The 17495-nt window shown below is 36.1% G+C and overlaps 1 protein-coding gene across 1 annotated transcript in view; it reads left to right on the top strand.

Annotated features, from left to right (window-relative positions):
- Nucleotides 1-12268, top strand: part of MTMR6 (myotubularin related protein 6) — a 41830-nt gene extending 29562 nt beyond the window's left edge. The window contains exons 7-14 of the mRNA XM_033236929.1: nt 201-333; nt 1043-1152; nt 1559-1684; nt 3993-4042; nt 4448-4648; nt 6421-6552; nt 6631-6757; nt 8982-12268. Coding sequence (XP_033092820.1) covers nt 201-333; nt 1043-1152; nt 1559-1684; nt 3993-4042; nt 4448-4648; nt 6421-6552; nt 6631-6757; nt 8982-9242 — 1140 coding nt within the window. The 3' untranslated portion in view covers nt 9243-12268. The remainder of the gene's footprint in view (nt 1-200; nt 334-1042; nt 1153-1558; nt 1685-3992; nt 4043-4447; nt 4649-6420; nt 6553-6630; nt 6758-8981) is intronic.
- Nucleotides 12269-17495: the final 5227 nt, after the last annotated feature.

Below are 17495 nucleotides of genomic sequence, written 5' to 3'. Positions count from 1 at the left end.
TTATTATTTCCTTCGTTACTATTTAATAACATGTGGCATTTTTACTTATTAAAAGATGGATGGTAGCTTATTCAGTTTTGATGAGTTCCTTTAAACTCTCTCCTAGCTAAAATACAGCTTATTTAGTATTTTCATGACATTTTGGTAAATTAAAAGAGAAAAGTGATTTGTCTCTAAATTTCTAAAACTTTTAATTTTAGCTGAATGCAATGGCCAACAGAGCAGCTGGAAAAGGTTATGAAAATGAAGACAACTATTCCAATATTAGATTTCAGTTTGTTGGAATTGAAAATATTCATGTCATGAGGTCCAGCCTTCAGAAATTATTGGAAGGTATATTGTTGCTTACTTTTTTAGGCACCCTTGTACAAAAGAAATCTAATGCTAGTCACATGTAATTTAGAATTTTCCAGTGGTCACATTTTAAAAATTAAAAAGAAACAAGTGAAATTAATTTTAATGATATCCTTACTTAATATATTAAAAACATTATTTTAACATGTAATCAATATAAAAAATCAGTAATGAGATATTTTTCTTTTCAACAACTCTTAGAAATCAGGTGTGTATTTTACACTTACTACACATCTGAGTTTGGACAAGCCATATTTCAAATGTTTTGTAGCCATATTTGGTTAGTGGCTACTGTATTAGAACAATTCTAATGGTTTTGCAAAAAAATTGTTATTAGATAGATATTCTTGAGTAGTCAGTACAGTAAATACTAATTTATGGTAATGTTCATTTAAATATTCCAGTCATAGTATGGAATTTAAAAAATTAAAATAGAAGATTATTTTTAGTTAGATGCTTTTGCTACAATGTTTTTAAAGAGATTGGAGCATTTTTGTAAGCACAGGAATAATAGAAAAATATATCCAAGAATCAGTTATTGAGCTTTTAATAGCATCTTTTCATTTATAGAGTCTTGCCTATTTATTTTGTCTTCTTTCTTAATTCACTTATCTAGAAAGATCTTGAAAAAAAAAAACACAGAAACTCTAGCCATATTCTAATTGAAATATTTTTATCCCTCTTTTAGTCAATGGCACTAAAGGGCTTTCTGTCAATGATTTCTACTCCGGTTTGGAGAGCTCAGGATGGCTTCGCCATATCAAAGCTGTTATGGATGCTGCAATCTTCTTGGCCAAAGTAACACTTTATGTTTCATATTTGGTCTTGGGGTCTATAATGATTGGGAAGGCGCAGATTCATTCTGTTGGGGGCTGGTATCTATTCATCAGGTAACTTTTATTATTTTTTACTTTTTTAATGAGCTTCACTTTATTTTCACCCTTAAAAATATCATGTAGCACTTCATGTAGAAACTTAAAAAGATGTTCCTAAATACTTTGAAGCAACATTTTCTCTTTGTTTTTTGTTTGTTTGCTTGTGTGTTTGTTGTTACCGTGTTTTGTTGCATATTTTGGAAATGTTGCTGTGACGTTATTACTGCAGGCATAGCACTTCTTTGTGACAGTACCTGGTAGTATGGCTTTCAAGTAGAACTTACTGGTTTACCTTAAAGTGTGCTAGAATGTGTGTGATCTTTTTTCAGGCAATCACAGTTGAAAATGCAAGTGTGTTGGTGCATTGTTCTGACGGTTGGGATAGGACTTCCCAGGTTTGTTCCCTGGGTTCTCTTTTATTGGATTCCTACTACAGGACAATCAAGGGATTCATGGTAAGGATTTACTTGGTTAGACCAATGGTTCTTAAGTAGGAGTAATTTTATGTCCCTCCAGAGGACATTCGGCAATGTTGGAGACAAGTTTGCACTAAAGGAAATGATGAGACTGGCATCTGTGGGAGTGGCCAGGGATATTGCTGACTAAACATTTTATAATGCATAAAATTTTCGCTGGGGGCGGTCAGCCCCACAGCAAAGAATATTTTGGCCTGTAATGTCAGTACTGTTGAGGTTGGGAAACCGTGAATTAGACTCATTTCCATGTGTGCTAACGCTGGCAATAAACTTTAGATTTAAATAACTTTTTTTTCCTAAAATGTTGCAATGGAAATATTCAGTATTTTGTCCCTCATTTTTATCTAAAAAATACAAATAATGTAATACAACAATGCACAAATAACAGTACTTAAAATTAAATTCTGAAGGAAATCTTCTATTTAAAACACTTGCATTTGTAAGTGTAATAACATGTTAGCCATGTTTTATATCTGAAGATAAAATTTCTGGTTGAATAGATTTTCTCCTTTGTGAAGATAAAGGCCTGGTTCCTGCTTTTTGTTTCTTTGCTTTTAAAGGTATGATCAGATTTTTATTTGCTTGCTTTTAAATGTGTGATCAGATTAACTTATGTTTTCAAAATTTACATCTTAACTCATAATTAAATGAAGAGATGTTAGAAAATTTTCATTAGTTTAGAATTATTAAATACAGTGCCATCTTAAAGCAAAGGAAGATTTAAAATCACCAGTCCCTTTTCAGCACGACTATTTTGTGCTGCTAACATACTGACTCTCGGACAGGCCAAGCGGGAATGCTGCTAATAAGAAAATAATGCTCAGCTTACCTTGAGAGTATATGATAAGGAATATTTTCTTTGCCTTGTTTGGCTTTAATTATTTATTAGACATCCAAATGAAAATAGGTAATAAATGGGGATGATGTGAGAGCTTCCCAGGCAATAAGAACAGTGTGAACCAAAGCATAACCTCTTTTGGTGACTGCAGGTAATGTGTGATGGATGGAGTTCAGAGTGAGTATTAGAATGGAAGGCTTGGCTGCAGAGGAATAGAGTGGGGTCAGGGCCTGAGGAAGAGAAGGCTGGAATGGGGCTTTCCCCTCTTTGGATAATGGGAGCTATTAAAGAGTTTTAAACAAGCAAACAGTAACTTGATTAGATGTGCTTTTTAAAAAGATGGCTTGGTGTCTTGAAGGCCAGAGGGAGTGGGAATGGAGGCTAGGAGGCCAGTGTAGACACTGTTACACTAACTTACGAGACAAAAGTTTTTAATTTTACCACACTAAAAGAGTAACACACAAGTGAAGGGGGAAGTGATGGGTTCCAGGGATGTTTAGAGAATAGAGTCAGTGGCTGGGCGCAGTGGCTCACTCCTGTAATCTCAGCACTTTGGGAGGCCAGGGTGGGTGGATCAGGAGGTCAGGAGTTTGAGACCAGCCTGGCCAATATGGTGAAATCCTGTCTCTACTAAAAATTAGCCGGGTGTGGTGGTGTGCACCTGTAGTCCCAGCTATTCAGGAGGCTGAGGCAGAAGAATCACTTGAACCCAGGAGGCGGAGGTTGCAGTGAGCCAAGATTGCACCATTGCACTCCAGCCTGGGCAACAGAGTGAGACTCCGTCTCAAAAAAAAAAAAAAAAAAAAAAAGAAAGCAGAGTCAGTAAGAGTTGGTCATGGATTGGATGTGGGATAGAAGAGAGGAGTCTTCCTCTGGGATGATTTCCAAGTTTCTGAATTAGGTGCCAGGATGTTAACACTTGGATGTGAACATGAACTCAAGTAAGATGATTTGATTAAAATAATTGGTCTTTTTATCATCAGTTTTTTTTCTTCAAAAGAGTAGTATATAAATATAATATAAAGAATGTACAAGTAAGCCGAAAGGTTTAAAATATCCACCTCAGTCTACCACCTAGAGTTAACCTTTGTTAGCAGTTTTGGTTTACATTTTTCTAGCCTTTTTCCTATGATATATCATCTTCATACATACAAAAACTTAAATGTAATACTGCTTTATAACATGTTCTTTTCACTTAAAATGTAATAAGTTCAATGGAAATAATTTAAGTCACAAAACTACTCTATTTCTTTTTATGCGTTTTTATTCTTCTTTAACCCCACCTCGAATCAAGGTTTTGGCATTCTTCTGCCTGTGGTTTTTTGTACTGTTTTGTTTATAAGTTAAAAGTGTACAGTAAATACTGTTTTTAAACTAATAAGATTTAATCCAGCCTAAACAAAATAATTGAAAGTAGTCAGAAAGTGAATTTTACTTTTTCTCATTAAGGTTTTAATAGAAAAGGATTGGATCTCTTTTGGACATAAATTTTCAGAGAGGTGAGTCACAGTTACACAGTCATATATTTTATAAAATTAGTAAACCAAGTTTAGAATGCCAAAATGTTTCTGTTCCTTATGAACTCACATGCGTGGTGGGAGGTAAGAGTGTCATGGTTTTTGCTGTATTTTACATGAAGATGTTTAATTTTTTTCTGTAATTTCTTTCAATTCTAGTACACTTGACTATCACCTTCCTTTTTGGCTGCATTATATTTAGAGATGGTAACAGATCCTTTAAAGCTGTGGTTTAAAAACTCATAAACGGTTTCAATAAAAATTCTAGTTTTTTGTGCTAACATAACAGTGCTTTAGGAATATTTTTGTATGTTTAAGATTAACAATACCTGAACAATGGACTCTTTCAGAGGTGTTTTTAAAAGCGTGTACTTTCTGTGGGGTTAGGTGTGGCCATTTGGATGGTGACCCAAAGGAAGTCTCACCAGTGTTTACTCAGTTCTTGGAATGTGTGTGGCATTTGACCGAACAGTTTCCACAAGCCTTTGAATTCAGTGAAGCATTTCTTCTTCAGATCCATGAACATATTCATTCATGCCAGTTTGGAAACTTCCTTGGAAATTGTCAAAAGGAAAGAGAAGAGCTCAAGTAAGATGATTCAATTAAAAGGGTCTCCTTTTCCCCCTACTTAGCTGAGGTCTAACAAAAATCGTGGTTGAAACTTAATAAAATATCTTGACAATTTGAAATTTTGTTGTAAAGATTTTATTTTTTGTATTTCTAAAGCTGAGTACCCTTCTAATATTCCCCTGCCTTTCAGGTAATAGTAAAAACACATTATAAAGTGTGTTTTGAAGTGTAGCATACATACAGCAAAGTACATAGAGCGTAAGTATGAAGCTCAGTAAATCTTACCAAACTCACACACCTATGTCACCAGAACCCAGAATGTGAAATGTTGCCAACACCCTGGGAAGTCTCCTCATGCTTCTTTCCAATCTTCATGAATATATTTTAGAGCAGAGAAATCCTTATGCTGTTTTATTTCCCAGAGTGTGTTGGTCGCTAGTTTTAAAGTGTAAAATATTTTAAACTGTTGGTTTGTTTTAAGGTAAGATGGAGCCTTATAGCTCTCCCCACATTTCTAAACAGACAGTTCTTTGGGGAAAAGAAATCTAGCTCTGTTGACTCTAGTGCGTCTGTCCAGAGAAAAGCTCTGAGACGCTACTTGACCCTAGTTCATGTTATTTCCTGACCAGTCTTTGGGGATAGGGGGTTTTGCCTGAATTCTGCTACAAGGAAGATCTCTGGAGTAGGTCTTAGAGGTCCTATGTATATTGTTTTAGGTTGGGCTTCTGAGTTTGGATTTCTTTATTGCCTCTTACAGTAGGCAATAAAGAGCACTTAACAGACTTTTGAACATCCAAGGGACATACTGAGGAAGCTAAATCTGGTAGTATTTGAAGATAGCCACATGCTCACACTCCCAACAGAGTTAACAGCAGAACTGAGAGCATGTGGAAAATTCTAAAGGTGTGTAAAGGGAATAAAAAGTGAATAGAGAACGGCGGAGATGAACAATCAAAGAACGTTGAGACTTTAGCTCTATGCTACAGTGATTCAAAATAGTTTATTATAATTTGGAGCACAGAGGTGACTCTTTTCCTGGAGTACAGAGCTATTTTAGGAAAAACTATTCTTAATTAGTGCCAAACATTATCAAAAATGGAAAGATGGAAATAAAAGTAGATATTTCCTAGTAGTTTTTCTCTAAGACACACCTATGGGTCATCTTAGGAGTTATGGAAAAATGAGGAGATTTTCCGCTTTCCCTCTGGATACCTACACTATGTTTACTTGGCAAATGTGCAGTCTAAAACCATTCTTACCTTTGCCTACCTACTCTTAGATTTGCAAAATAATTGGCTTTTAAAATTCTTGCATAACATCCTGATTTGGCCTATTTCCCTTTTTGTGCCCACTCACACTTACGTGTGTTCCTGCCCTGTGGTACTTGCCCCTACAGCCCAGATGTGGGGTTAAGAGAAGAAGGCCAGACAGAAAGATACATTAGTGTATTGTTCTATGTGTGTGTTTGTGGTGATTTGAAGTAGGTGAAACAGACCAGGTTTTTGAAATTGTGTGAGTTGAGAGGAATCCCTTAAAATGTGTGGTTGTGAGAGAAAATGTTATACCTGTGTTGTGTTCAAGAAACGTGGCTTTATTTATCACCTAATTATGAATGAAAAAGGAGAATAGAGAGAATATGGAATTCTGAGACGAGGTTAGACTGTGAATAGAAGAAAAAACTAAAATTTAAATCTGCTTCCGAAGCCATCGCCTGATTTATAAAAGTGAATATTAGCATTACTACTTTGCATCTATAGGAAAGATCTCTGTGTTTTTCTCATTACGTTAAGGTTGAAGGAGAAGACTTATTCCCTGTGGCCATTTCTTTTGGAAGACCAAAAGAAGTATTTAAATCCTCTCTACAGTTCCAAATCTCACAGAGTTACAGTTTTGGAGCCAAATACAATATCTTTCAATTTTAAGTAAGTTGACATCATTGAAGTATTTATATTTGAATTTTCTCAAACACAATTTATTGAAACTTTTTTTTTGTCATAAAGGTTTTGGAGGAACATGTACCACCAATTTGATCGAACGCTGCATCCTAGGCAGTCTGTATTTAATATGATTATGAATATGAATGAGCAAAATAAACAATTAGAGAAAGATATTAAAGACCTAGAATCTGTAAGTATTCTGAAGTATCTAATTTAATATATTTGGAATGTGAAATTAGTTTACAATTAGACTAATACTTGTATTGTTGTTGTAAATCAGCATATAAACTTGTGAAGTAAGCAGTTGCTTCAAAATCAGGTCAACCCTACTTTGATTGAATATGTTAGTTCGAATCACTTTCTTTGTATTTTAAAATACATTAAAATACTGGAAGTATATAGCATAATGTATAGATAAATACAATAACTATCTGTGTACCCACCAGCTAGCTTTTGTGGGATTTTAACATTTACTATATGTGCCTCAGATCTTTCTCGTTCTTGTTTTAAGAAATAAAACATAGGCTGGCGTGGTGGCTCATGCCTGTAATCCCAGCACTTTGGGAGGCCGAGGTGAGCAGATCACGAGGTCAGGAATTCAAGACCAGCCTGGCCAGCACAGTGAAACCCCATCTCTACTAATACTAAAACAATAAAAAAAATTAGCCAGGCATGGTGGCGTGTTCCTTTAATCCCAGTTACTTTGGAGGCTGAAGCATGAGAATTGCTTGAATCCGGGAGGCGGAGGTTGCAGTGAGCCGAGATCGTGCCACTGCACTCCAGCCTGGGCGACAGAGCGAGATTCCATCTCAAGAACAAATACAAACAAAAAAAAGAAAAAAACATAGATCTATTTGAAGACCCTCTGTACTCTTAGCCAGTCTTCACCCATGTATTTTGAGGTCTGCAGATTCACTGTGCTGAATTTGCTCTTAGTCATTCTTGTGCATGTTGTTATACTTTTACTATATATGTGTGCATCCACAATTTGTAATACTGTTTTTCTTGACTTAAAATATTTTTATTGTGTATTGAAAAAATACCAAAGACTATCTATAATGTTTGTATGAGGTGTAAAAGGAAACAATGTATATGCCCATATACCCTCCACTCTGCTTAAGAAACTGATGTTTTAAAACTGTTACCATACTGTTTATGTGCTTCATTTTGCTCAACATTGTTTTGACATTTATCCGTGTTGATACATGCAGCTTTTAGTCATCTGTTTTTTTAGTAACTACTGTATAACTTTCTATTGTATGAATATATCACAGTCTATCCATTCAGCTATGAATGAATATTTAAATTGTTTTCAGTTTTGGATTTCCATGATTACAAATGAAGTTAAATGACTTTCCATATTTGTTGGCCATTTGGTTTTCCTTTTCTGTGAGTGGACTGTTCAAATCTTTGCTCATTTTCTGTTGGCATATTTGCCTTTTTCTTATTGATTTGTAAGAGTTGTTTATATGCCAGGCACTAATTCTGTTAGTTATATATATTACAAATGGCTTTGTCCAACCTATTGTCTTCCACTTTATTTATGGTATGCTATATATAGATGTTTTGAATTTTCATGTCAAATTGGCCAGTGTTTTATGCTTTCTGGGTGTGTCTTGTTTAACACATCCCTCTCTACCCTAAGACTTTCCTATAATCTTTTTTCTGCCATCCTATATAAGCAAAAAGGATCAGTAAGTACATATATATTTTTAAAATCGTAGACAGTTATAACAGTAAGACTGTCTCATCTACCTCTCAGGCAGGAGTCTCCCTTACTCATCTTTTGTGTAAGGAGGTAATGACTGCTTGAGTAAATTGTAGAAGGATATGGTCAAGAGAGGCAAGCCCAGGTTAATAGGCAATACAGGATTATCAGGACAGTCCAAGAATTTAAGAGAGCGTGATACTCTGCCACAGGACACTTTAAAAATCTTCTGTTAAAAAAATAAAAGTTCTGTTGTGTTTAAAATCTGTTATTTTTACCTAACAAATCGCTGTAGGAAAACCATGTAAGAAAAACTCTTTATACAGTGAGCCCTTTAGCTACACAAGATTATTTGTTGTGTTTTCGTGTTTCATATACATTTTTTTTTATAAATGTTTAACTGTTATGCTTTCTAGGTAATATATGTCCATTTCAAGTGTGGAAGCCTAGTGATCGCCTGCAGTCAAGTCTTGCTGGATTGTTTGTTTAATAAACATAAAAACTAACAATTTTCCACAGCAAAAAATTGTACACAATTAGGATTTTCAACCATGTCATATGTATTAAATGTTTCTAATTTTTTGAGATTTAGTTGTGTTATACATACAGAGAACATATTTTGCAAAAGCATGTTTTCTTTTTTTCATGTAACATATTGTGGTATATGCAATTAGTAATTTTCTTTTCAAATTTGTGTTTGTTCTAGAAAATTAAACAACGCAAAAATAAGCAAACAGATGGCATCCTCACCAAGGAATTGTTGCATTCAGTTCATCCTGAATCACCTACCCTCAAAACTTCCCTGTGTTTTAAAGAGCAGACTCTGCTACCCGTAAATGATGCTCTTCGAACTATAGAGGGCAGCAGCCTGGCAGATAATCGTTATAGTGAATATGCAGAAGAGTTTTCTAAATCAGAACCTGCTGTGGTCAGCTTAGAGTATGGTGTGGCAAGAATGACTTGTTAGACTCCTAGAGTTTTTTCTGCAATGATTGCAATACAAGAAAAGGATTATTGTGAGGATGGTCTGTAAGCATGACCAAGAGGAATTTGTCTAATAACAATTTTAGGGTTTAACAGTAGGCTAATAGTTGAAGGAAGGATAATAACTGCCCTTGTGAGAGAGATAAGTCATTTTAATTGCATTTCCGGCAAGGAATGACATTCAATTCTGTAAGAAACGAGTGGTATTTGATGTATTTACTCAAAACACAATTTGCTGTACACTAGTGAATTGACATTTATGATTTATGTTAATTCAGCCAAACATAAATAGCCTTCCTTAAGTACAATTTAACTTCAAGAAAACAAAATTTGACAACATAGTTTCCTAATAAATGATATGGCATGTGCTTTCAATTATGTAGCTTTGTAACTCTGAATATTTACATCTTTTGCCTTTTAGTGATATTTAATGTTGAAGTGCCATGAAAAATATTTCTAAGGAAGCCTTAAATTCCCAGTGGATTCTTTACCCTTATGTTTTACAGCCTACAACAAGATTTTTTGTTTTCTTTTTCTTTTGATCAGCCTTGTTTTGTTTGTAAAGAATTGTGCTCTCATTACTGCTGGGGTTGCATGCTACAATACTTCTATATAAACACTTGTAGAAGTATTTATACATTCACATTTAGCCTGCCCCACTTTCGTATTCAAAATTAATGAAACTGAAGGTTTATTCTGATCATAATTTGTTTAGTGCTATTTGGTAATTTATTATTTACAGCTTAGACAGATTATTGATTTCTTGAATACGTATAAGCACATTTGACTGTCTTTTATATATGGATTACTGCGTTCCATTGATTCTTATTTTGTGGTTGGCTTTATTTCTTTCACAACTATGTAAGTTTAAAGAGCTAAAGCTCTAAAACTGTTCTTAGAAACGGTGAATAGTATATGTATACGTATATTTTTAAACTGCCTTATTGCTCAGTGAGTTGCTGTTCCAGGAGTATCTAACTTTCAGTTTACCCAAAAACTTTTGGGTAAACATGAAAGGGAAGTATAGATAGTTTAGGTTGTGCATGGTTGCATGAATTTTGAAGTCATTTCTATGTGGAGCATTATTTTTCTTCTTGTTAAATATAGAAAAAAAGAAAATTAAAGAGATTCTACTACAAAGTTATTGTTTAACAAAAGCAACTTAAACTCTGGGAAAGATTTCATTTTGCCATGTTATATTTACTGTTTATTCTGTTTATTAAAGTACATATCTTTAAATTACCAAAAAACAAGAAACAAAACATAAAAACCCCAAAACTATCGCTTGGAATTAGCAATATCACCCAACTGGCTTTAAATTTTAAAGTTTATATAACATGGTGGCATGAGGTACAATTTGAGTATTAGGCAATTTGCATAGGGTCCCTCATGCTGCTTTCTGTTATACCTCTATTATATTAGTTTTGAACATAAACATCTTTTTCAGACCAAAAAAAAGCTTTATTGTGTGAGAGCTTATCTAATCCTGTTTATTTTTCCAATGCTTTTCTGTAATACATTATGTAATTTTAAAAATACTCCTTTTTAAACAGCAACAGAAATGCACTATAAAATATAGTATGTGATTAACCAATACTGCTTCCATATTTAAGCACTGGGAATGGAAACTTAATCTCTGTGACTACAAAGGGAAGTTTTTGTGCCTTGGTGTTCCAGTCACTGATTGTGGTTTTAGACTCTTCTGTGGCTGACTTCTTGTATTCAACTCTGGTGTATTATCTTAATCTTCAACTTTAGACATATATTTGTGTGTTTATATGCTCACAGGTGGACTGAGAAATCAGTTACATCTTAAGTGACCTACAGGGTATATGTTGGCAAAAGCAGGCTGTGTATATGTCTTATAAAGTTGGATTTGTGTTCAGTGTGTTTGGAAGTGTATAGCATGTAAATTATTTCATATATTATTTAAAGGTAATTAAATATTCACATTTAACTTTGAATGTTTTTCTTCTGGATAAAACAAATAGAATCAAGTTGTAGTTTTTTTTTTCTCTCTTCTCATGTGGGCAAGTAGACTTGCCCATTACATTAACGTAACAGCATAAGGTTTGAGGAGTTTATTTTCCAAAAGTTTGTTGATAAATCATACCTGTTTCATACAAAAATAATTTCCAGAATATTTAAAATAGGTATAGTGGGCTAAAAGGCCCATCAGATGTAGGTAATAATGTCATTAAGTTTTCCTTTTGTTTCTGTCACTTGCTCATGTTACAGTCAGTATTCTATTGTGCCCTTGCCAGCTTGATGGAAGGCAGGGTCCAGTGAGTACAGACATTCAAGGTGAAATGTCTGTCCAAAGGCAGATCTGGATGTAAATATGAGGAAGAAAATGACTGGCTGAGAAGAGGATAATTTTATTGAGGGTGTTTTGAAAAGGTCAGCTAGGCTAGAAGTAGCTCAGGGAATCTTGAGTAAAGATGAAGGGAAATCTTTAAAAACAAATTGAATTTATTTGGTCGGGCAGCAGAGCAGGGAGATGGTGTCAGTCAAGCCTGTTTTGAAAAAGGGGTTTTTGCAGAAGGCCAGTTTTAAAATTTTGAAAAATTTCCAGTTGACATGCTAAGTTGGATTAAATGCTGATCATCTATAAAACTACATAGTTGCTGCAAAAGTAATTGGGGCTTTTGCCATTGAAAGTGGTGACAAAAACCACAAGTACTTTTGCACCAACCTACTACTACAGTTGCAGACTTTTATTAGTGATATTGATCTTCATTAGTCAAGTTTTAGTTATTTTGTTGGCTTTTCCATGTAGAATTCCAAGTGACATTAACATGCCTTGATTAATTAAAGAAAATTTGGAGACTGTTTAAGATATATATCTAGATATCAATGTAAACTAAGTTTTAGGAACTTACATCTAGAAGAAAGCCTATATTCTAGAATAATTATCTCAAAAAAGAATATATATACCATTGTACTTGATATAAGAAAATGTAAACATGAAACCCTGACATTTTAATAAACAGTATTTGTGCTACTCTAGTTAGTTCTAGCAAAGTAAAATATCCATTTAAATGGCAACTTTTATAAAATAGTGGCCTGCATAACTGAAAGGAACTTTCAGAAGCTAGTAGTAGACTCTCTAGCCCTGGTGTTCTGTTTCTCATTCAGTAGTTAGGGGTTGGGACTCTGGAGTTAAAATTATTTGCATACCAATAAATTGTTTGCATTTAGCAGTATTTTGGATATTGTGATGCAAATGGTTGGGGAATCATACTTTGAGAAACACTGCTGTAAACCATCCATCATGGTCAGTAGACATCTCGTTCGTCAAGGGATGCAGAATTATTATTATTATTTTTTTTTTTTTTGAGACGGAGTTTTGCTTTTGTTGCCCAGGCTGGAGTTCAGTGGTGCAAGCTCGTCTCACCACAGCCTCCGCCTCCGGGTTCAAGTGATTGTCCTGCCTCAGCCTCCAAAGTAGCTGGGATTACAGGCATGCGCGACCACAGTTTCGTTGTTCTAGTAGAGACGGCGTTTCTCCATCTTGGTCAGGCTGATCTCAAACTCCTGACCTCAGGTGATCCACCCGCTTTGACCCCCAAAGGATTACAGGCGTGAGCCACCGCAGCCACCTCAGAATTACTCTTGCATAAAGAGCAACAGGCTGGGGAGCATCACACTTCTGAAACATTGTGATACAAGTGAGAGGGAGAAATAAACCTTTGTTTTAAGCCACTGAGATTTTGGGCTCTTTTGTTACTGTGGTGTAACCGTGCCCATCCTGAGGGATGAAACCGTTTGTACAAAGTTCTGTTTTCCCATTAGTTCCCAAATGGCCTTCGTCCTGCTATTTTGCGTCAGTATCCAGCTGAGGTTTGTGCACTACATTTGGTTATAGCCCATCAGTCTTTGTGTTGAACAGCCGGTCACCTCTTCCCCTCTGCATTGACCTTTTTGCACCAGACCAGTTGTGGTTTGCCCACTTTCTGCTTTTGTCTGATTGTTTCTTCGTGGTGTAATTTAACTTGTTCCTCTGTCTACTGTAGCTGCTGTCAAGTAGGCACTAGATGAAATTCAGAGTTTGCATTTCAGGAAAGATACTGTGTACTTCATATTGAATTACTGCAGGAGGATGTAATGCCTGGTGGTTCCACTGTTGGTGACGCTAAATTTAATCACTTGGTTATCTTTTCCTTGTAAAGATACATTTTTTTCCCTTTGAACTCAGCAAATGCTCTATGGGGCGATATTTTGGCATCAAATTGAATATCTCATCCCTAACAACCTATCCATTAATTATACTTGCCCAAATCAGTTATTTCATTGGTGTTACAAAATGCTGATTTTCTGATTTTGTCTTAACTTTTTACATGCATTTGCAGGCCTTTGTTTGTTTGAGACGGAGTCTTGCTCTGTTGCCAGGCTGAAGTGCAGTGGCGCAGTCTCGGCTCACTGCAACCTCCACCTCCTGGGTTCAAGCTATTCCCCTGCCTCAGCCTCCTGAGTAGCTGGAACTACAGGCGTGTGCCACCATGCCTGGCAATTTTTTTATATTTTAGTAGAGATGGGGTTTCACCATGTTGGCCAGGATGGTCTCGATCTCCTGACCTTGTGATCCCCCACCTTGGCCTCCCAATGTGCTAGGATTACAAGCATGAGCCACCACGCCCGGCCTTGCTGGCATTTTTAAAAGAAGTGCTGGGTCTAGTGAGTGCACATACACTGGAATGCAGTGAGAGGTGAAGCCAGCTGGACTTCCTGGGTCAAGTGGGGACTTGGGGAACTTTTCTGTCTTGCAAGAGGGTTGTAAAACGCACTAATCAGCGCTCTGTATCTAGCTAGAGGTTTGTAAAATGCACCAATCAGTGCTCTGTAAAAACGCACCCATCAGCATTCTGTGGCTAGCTAGAGGTTTGTAAAATGCACCAATTAGTGCTCTGTAAAAACACGCTAGTCGGCGTTCTGTGGCTAGCTAGAGGTTTGTAAAATGGACCAATCAGCAGAACATGGGCGGGGACAAATTAGGGAACAAAAGTTGGACACGCCCCACCCCGCAGCCATCAGCAGTAACCTGCTTGGGTTCCCTTCCACGCTGTGGAAGTCTTGTTCTTTCGCTCTTCACAGTAAATCTTGCTGCTGCTCACTCTTTGGGTCCATGCCACCTTTAAGAGCTGTAACACCACGAGGGTTGTGGACTTCATTCTTGAAGTCAGCGAGACCGCGAACCCACCAGAAGGAACAAACTCCAGAAACAGCAGGGCCCAGTGAGCGCAAACATTCAAGGTGAAATGTCTGCCCAGAGACAGATCTGGTTGTAAATATGAGGAAGAAAATGACTGGCTGAGAGGAGGATATTTTTGTTGAGGGTGTTTTGAACAGGTCAGCTAGACTAGAAGTAGCTCAGGGAATCGAGTAAAGATAAAGGGAATTTTTTTTTTTTTTTTTTTTTTTTGAGACAGAGTCTTGCTGAGATCACCCAGGCTGGAGTGCAGTGGTGTGATCTCAGCTCACTGCAACCTCTGCCTCCCTGGTGCGCGATTCTCCTCAGCCTCCCAAGTAGCTGGGATTACAGGTGCCCTCCACCACGCCTGGCTAATTTTTTATATTTTTAGTAGAGACAGGGTTTCACCATGTTGGTTAGACTGGTTTTGAACTCCTGATCTCAAGTGATCCACCTGCCTCAGCCTCCCAAAGTGGGGAATTCTTACTTATTTAATTACTTAGAGTCTCGCTCTGTTGCCCGGGCTGAAGTGCAGTGGCACAATCTCGGCTCACTGCAATCCCTGCCTCCAGGGTTCAAGCAGTTCATGCCTCAGGCTCCCAAGTAGCTGGGACCACAGGGACATGCCACCATGCCCAGCAATTTTTGTATTTTTTGTAGGGTCTCGCCATGTTGGCCATGCTAGTTTTGAACTCCTGACCTTAAGTGATCTGCCCTCCTTAGCCTCCCAAAGTGCTGGGATAACAGGCATGAGCCACCACATGTAAGTAAACATCCTCCTGAGACAAGATGATATAAACAAGTCAGGAGACAGACAACAAAGGCACCCTTTATTAAAAATACTATACTGCATTATAGCAATGAAAGAGGAAACTCTTGAACTAAGAAAACTGTTAAGACATGCAAACTCTTCCGTTCTTCTACATAGGATTGTAGTCTGTAAGTTCTGAGCATGGTAAAGATAGCATTGATGGATAAGGCATCAATTATTTTTTCATTTTTTTCATGTACTTAAGGTCATTTGCACTTTTTCTATGAATTGTCTGTATCTTTTGTCTATTTTTTCTAAAAAAAAAAAATAGGTATTTTTCTTAAGAGCTTTTTATATTTTGTGATATAATGTGCAAAGGAACAAAGGTTCTGTTGGACAAATGGTTGATTCCAAAACTGAAGGGAGAGGACAAGATGAGCCTGAGATATGGGAAAACAGACATGCAAATGATACTTTCCCAGTTTGTCATTTGCTGCTTATGTTTTTTGCCTTGTAAAAGAGTTTGACATTTAGGAGGTAGAATTTTATTAGTCTTATATTACTTCTTGTTTTGAATCATAATCTGACTGCTCTAATAATAGGTATAAAGGATTCACTCATGTTCTCAATATTTAAAGGGTTTTATGTTTTTGCATTTGATTGATCCATTTGGAATTCATTCTGATATATAGAAAGATGTATGGATCCAAATTTATCTGTTTCCCAAATGGCTGTCTGGTTGTTTGAATCATTTATTAGTAAGTTCATCTTGCCAGTGATTTGAGATGTCACTTTTATGTAGTTCTTGATTCTGTTCTGTAGCATGTGTACCTGTATTAATGTGCCGAACCCATCCAGTTGTATTTATCTAGGCTATATGGTAGAGCTAGCTCTGCCTCATCACTCTTCTTTCTCAGGGTTTTCTTTGCAATTTTTTTTTTTCTATTTTGAAACAATCCAGCCACACTGAAAAATTGGCAAGTACAGAAGGGACATTTTTTCCTGAATCGCTCTGAGAGTAAGATGCTATGATACGATGCCCTGTGTTCCTTAAGTATTGAAAGTGAGTGTTCTGTAAGAACAAAGCCATTTTCACATGACCATACTCACACTTATTTCCTAGGTTTTCTTGAAAACGTTATTTCATTATTCTCTTGCTTTGTAACATCGTCAAGAAGTCTGAAGCCAACCTCATTTCTTTCCCTTGTCAGTGACTTGCCTGAAAGTCCAGTGGGGGGTTTTTTTTTTTTCTTTTTAAAGTCAATAGTTTTGCAAAATTATGTCTTGACTCCTCTAAGTCAGTTTTCCCTGTGTACCAGCATGTAGATTCAAGTCTGCTTGTATTTAGACAGTTTTCTTGAATCAGTTTTAAACATTGTTTCTCTTTCCTTCTTTAGGGACTCAAATTGTACACGTATTAGATCTTGTTTATCTTCTATACGTATTATTTTCTCTCTGATCCTGTTACCATCTTTTGTTAATTTCTATTTAATTTTTTAGCACTTTTAATTTCTTTCCTTTATGATTCTTATTGTATGTTGTTATTCATATTTCCCTTTGCAAACAAAATTTAATTTTTATTTCTGAAATATTTTCATTTTGCTTTAGCTTATTATTTAAGTTCAGTAGTTCTTGTTTCACTTTGTTCCTTTGTTTTTATTCTGAGTTTTTGTATTTATGATAAGTGGTTGTTTATCATATCAGTACTTGCATTTTTACTTATATTTTAATCCATCTTTTAGTTTTGGTACCATTTGCCTCTGCCTGTAATCTTTCTCTTTTGGGTTTCATCTATTGAAAAGTTTTATGTATAACTTTTTTTATTAATAACTTCACATGAATGCTTGTTTGTTGTTTTTCATTTTCTGTTCATGAGTATTTTTGATGGATTTGCCTGGACCAGTGATAACAGACAGTCCTATGTAGAAGAATGGAAGAGTTTGCATGTCTTAACAGTTTTCTTAGTTCAAGGGCTTCCTCTTTCATTGCTGTAGTGAAGTACAGTGTCCTTAATAAAGGGTGCCTTTGTTGTCTGTCTCAACTTGTTTATATCATCTTGTCTCAGGAGGATGTTTATCTTTAGCTGTTTTCTTCTCTTCTGTTACCTCTACCCTTCCAAGATATTCTTTTCAAAGATATTCTTTTAGAAATAATGTTTTCTCAAGACTGCCTTTCTTTGACTCCCCAGTTTCAGACATGGTGTCACTATTTTTACTGAGAGAGGGACCCTCTCTTTCTGGGAATGAGCTCTAGTTGACATTTACTGATCCATCACCAGCAAAACCTCATTGTAC

The sequence above is a fragment of the Trachypithecus francoisi genome, unplaced genomic scaffold, assembly GCF_009764315.1.
Source record: "Trachypithecus francoisi isolate TF-2019V2 unplaced genomic scaffold, Tfra_2.0 Contig01461, whole genome shotgun sequence".
Lineage (NCBI taxonomy): Eukaryota > Metazoa > Chordata > Mammalia > Primates > Cercopithecidae > Trachypithecus > Trachypithecus francoisi.
Note: the sequence above shows the minus strand (reverse complement) of the source record. Positions and strands in the feature narration are given on the sequence as shown.